General features: G+C 38.6%; 1 protein-coding gene across 1 annotated transcript; it reads left to right on the top strand.

Moving 5' to 3' along the window:
• The first annotated feature begins 1143 nt into the window (after window positions 1-1143).
• Window positions 1144-1848, top strand: LOC135214187 (uncharacterized). Its single transcript, XM_064248256.1, has one exon. The coding sequence runs from the start codon at window positions 1144-1146 to the stop codon at window positions 1846-1848; it is 705 nt and encodes a 234-aa protein (XP_064104326.1).
• Window positions 1849-3975: the final 2127 nt, after the last annotated feature.

The following is a 3975-nucleotide window of genomic DNA, read 5'->3' as shown; positions in this document are numbered from 1 at the left end:
ATTTATCTTTTGTTTACTTAACTATAATACTGTAAATAAGTTAGTCAGTGTATATCGAAATTCTAAAGGAATAGGAATAAAGCACAGCAGGCAGTTTCTGGAGTTTTATATTTCTACCAAAGGAAATCAACATGCTTGGTCCAGTGTGGTTCACGATTTTTGGCTGATGCAGAAACTAGATGGGCCACCATTGAGTTGGAATGTTTAGCTTCAGTTTGGGCTATGACTAAATGTCGTCATTTCTTACTTGGATTACCCCATTTCACATTGGTGACTGACCATAGACCCCTGGTACCCATCTTGAATACATATACTTTGAATGCAGTGGAAAATACACGTCTACAACGTCTAAAAGAGAAAGTTTCACCACATATCTTCACTGCAGTGTGGCGTAAGGGCAAGGAACATTACATCCCTGATGCCCTCTCACGTTCCCCTGTGAGCCACCCAACGTCTGAGGATGATATGCTAAATAGTGAAACCCATCTTTCCCTAAGGAGTGTAATAGCCAAGACCGTCAACGCAATTTCAGAGGTGAAGACATCAACTACGCAAGATCTTACCTTGGAAGAAATTCACACCGCAGCACGTGAGGACCCCTCATACATAAGACTCCTCCAGAACGTTACCAATGGATTCCCCAGTCACCGCTACGACCTCCACAATGACATACTACCCTATTGGAAAATAAGGGAGGAATTATACACCGATGTATTGTACTGTATTGTGCTTGTATTGTACGGAGCCCGAATAGTGGTTCCCTCAGCTATGCGACGCAATATTTTAACACGCTTTCATGACAGCCATCGTGGTGTGGAGGCAACTAAGCGTCGGGCTAAACAGACTGTATATTGGCCAGGTACTAATTCAGATATAGCAAATATGGTCCACGCCTGTGAGCCATGTCAGATAATGCAGCCAAGTCAACAGCAGGAGCCGTGGTTATGCAACGAGAACCCCTCTCGTCCTTTCGAATCTGTATCGGCTGATTTCTTCAGTGTTGCTGGGAAATCTGTCCTCGTGTATGTAGACAGGCTATCTGGATGGCCAGTAGTGGTAAAATTTGGTACTAATACTACAGTAGAAGCAACGACATGACACTTCAGCCACATCTTCCGAGACTTAGGTGTTCCTGTAAGGCTGATGACAGATGGTGGACCTCAGTTCACCAGCTCTGAATTCAAGAATTTTCTGGGCAGATGGGGTGTTCAACATGTGATATCCACACCCCACTATCCCCAAAGCAATGGCCATGCTGAGGCAGCTGTAAAGAAGGTCAAACATTTTATCCTAAAGGTAGCACCTTCTGGGAATATCGACACCGAAGACTTTGACAGAGGATTGTTGGAGATACGGAATACTCCTAACTATGCTGGCCGTTCTCCAGCACAGATATTATATGGCCAAGCCCTCCGATCATGTGTTCCAGCCCATGCATCATCATTCAAGCAGGAATGGCAAGCGAAAGCAGAAGGATACGACCGTCGTGTAGCATCGTGTTCTCAAGCAGCCAAAATACGGTATGACAGCCACGCACACCCTTTGGCACCACTTAAGCTTGATGATATTGTCTGGATTCTAGACCCTATCTCTAAGCGATGGGATAAGACAGGCGTTATAATGGGCATCGGCAAGTCGCGAGACTACTATGGGAAGATACCCTCAGGAAGAATATTACGGCGTAATCGCCGTTCCTTACGCCCTGTACATCTCTCTAATTCACAATTATGGGATGAGATGCAACAGTCTCCAAAGAAGAAGGATGTAGCCCCTGCTACAAGTCAACAACCGCAAAGTGACACTCACCTAGAGTATCGACGTTCACCTAGACTCCATACCCGTTCATAAAGCTCTTTGAACGCAAAGGGGAGGGGGAGGTGATGGATTATCACAATTATTTACTTATATGTATGATGGATTATCACAATTATTTACTTATATGTATGATTATTATTATTATTATTATTATTATTAATATGTACCTGTATTTCTAATGCACATTTAGCATACATGTTGCGTTAGGAATACGTAAATGCAATTATTCATGTTTCTCGGAGCATAGGGAATATTATGTAGCATTTACATCATTTTGTGGTGCGCTATTCATTTGTCTGTATCTGGTATCACTGCAATTAGTCTACGCCATAGCCCGCCACTGTTCAAGCTCCTCCAGTGTATTACTTTTATATTGATCATTTTCACATATTATATGGCTTAAGGATTTACGCAAGTGTTTCAGTGAAGCCCTATATTAACTATCTATTGAATGATAACAAAGAGTTTCCATGCCTGAAATATCATGTAGCGTTCTCTTCTCCTTTCTAGACTATATAATTTTAAGGTTTGTAGTCTTTCCCAGTTGTCAAGATCCTTAACTTCTTCTATTCTAGCTGTAAAGGACCTTTGTACACTCTATTTGTGCAATATCCTTTTGATAGTGTGTGTACCATATCATATTGCAATATTCAAGTGGACTACGAACATATGTTTTATAAAGCATAATCATGTGTTCAGCTTTTCTTGTTTTGAAGTGCCGTAACAACATTCCCATTTTTGCTTTACATTTTGCCAATAGAATTGCTATTTGATCATTGCATAACATGTTTCTATTCATCACACCAAGGTCTTTAACTGCTTCCTTATTTGTGATTGTCTCATTATTAGGTCCCCTATATGCATATAGCTTTCATTCTCTGTCTCCGTAATTTATTGATTCAAATTTATCAGAGTTAAATACCATCCTATTTACCTATGCCCAATCATATACTTTGTTAAAGTCTATTTGTAGCGCGTTCCTATCTTCATCACAAGTAATTTCTCTACTTATTCTTGTGTCATCGGCGAAACTACTCACTACCGAGTCCTTAACATTACTGTCTATGTCTGCAATCATAATAACAAACATTAATGCAGCTAACACCGTACCTTGTGGCACACCGGATATTACCTTAGCTTCATCCGTTAACCATCTTCCTACTTTATCCACTAAATTATGTTTTCTAATTTTCTTCGCTAATATATTATGATCTACCTTGTCAAAAGCTTTTGCCAAGTCTAGATAAACCACATCTGTTTCATTTCCGCTTTTCATATTTTTGTATATGTTCTCACGGTGGACTAACAGTTGGGTTTGTGTACTTTTTCCGGGTCCGAAACCATATTGTCCTATATTAAACAAATTATTTTTTTTATTAAATATTTCATAATATTTTTCTTCATTACCCTTTCATACACTTTCATAATATGTGATGTTAGACTCACAGGCCTATAATTACTTGCCTCTAGTCTTGATCCACTTTTGAAAGTAGGGGTAATATATGCTAATTTGTGCTCATCATAAATCTTGCCTGTATCTATACTTTGTCTTAATAATATTGCAAGTGGCTTTGCAATAGAATGAACTGCTTTCTTTAGCAAAATAGCAGGGACACATCAGGCCCTGCTGCAGCTCCATTTTTAATTTCATTAATAGCTCCTGCACCCAAAGCAGCTTCATTAATATCTATGTCTGCTAAATATTCACTATTTTCATCCCTTACTTCTATATCATTATTTTCATTATCAATTCTAGGGGTGAATTCTCTCTTATATCGTTCTGCAAATAAGTTGCATATTTCCTTTTTTTCATTCGTTAATCTCCCTTCAATTCTTAGAGGGGCTATTTCTATTCTTCTTTTATTCATCTTTTTCGCATACGAGTATAATAGTTTGGGGTTTTGCTTGATATTTACTAGAGTTTGTTCTTCTAAGTCCCGTTTTTCATTTTCTTTTAATTGTATAATCTTTTGTTCTGCATTTTCTATCTTACATTTTAGTTCGATAACTTTCCATGCATTTTTTCCTTTTGCAAGACCTTTTTTCCACTTTCATATTTTCTGTCTCTTGGTATGCATGACTGATGTTTACTTTTCTTCTTCGGTATATATTTATCCACTATTTTCTCTAATATTCGCTTTTTATCATCTTTTCGATCGA

The sequence above is a fragment of the Macrobrachium nipponense genome, chromosome 45 (assembly GCF_015104395.2).
Source record: "Macrobrachium nipponense isolate FS-2020 chromosome 45, ASM1510439v2, whole genome shotgun sequence".
NCBI lineage: Eukaryota > Metazoa > Arthropoda > Malacostraca > Decapoda > Palaemonidae > Macrobrachium > Macrobrachium nipponense.
The sequence above is the reverse complement of the archived record's forward strand: the minus strand, read 5'-3'. Positions and strand labels throughout refer to the sequence as shown.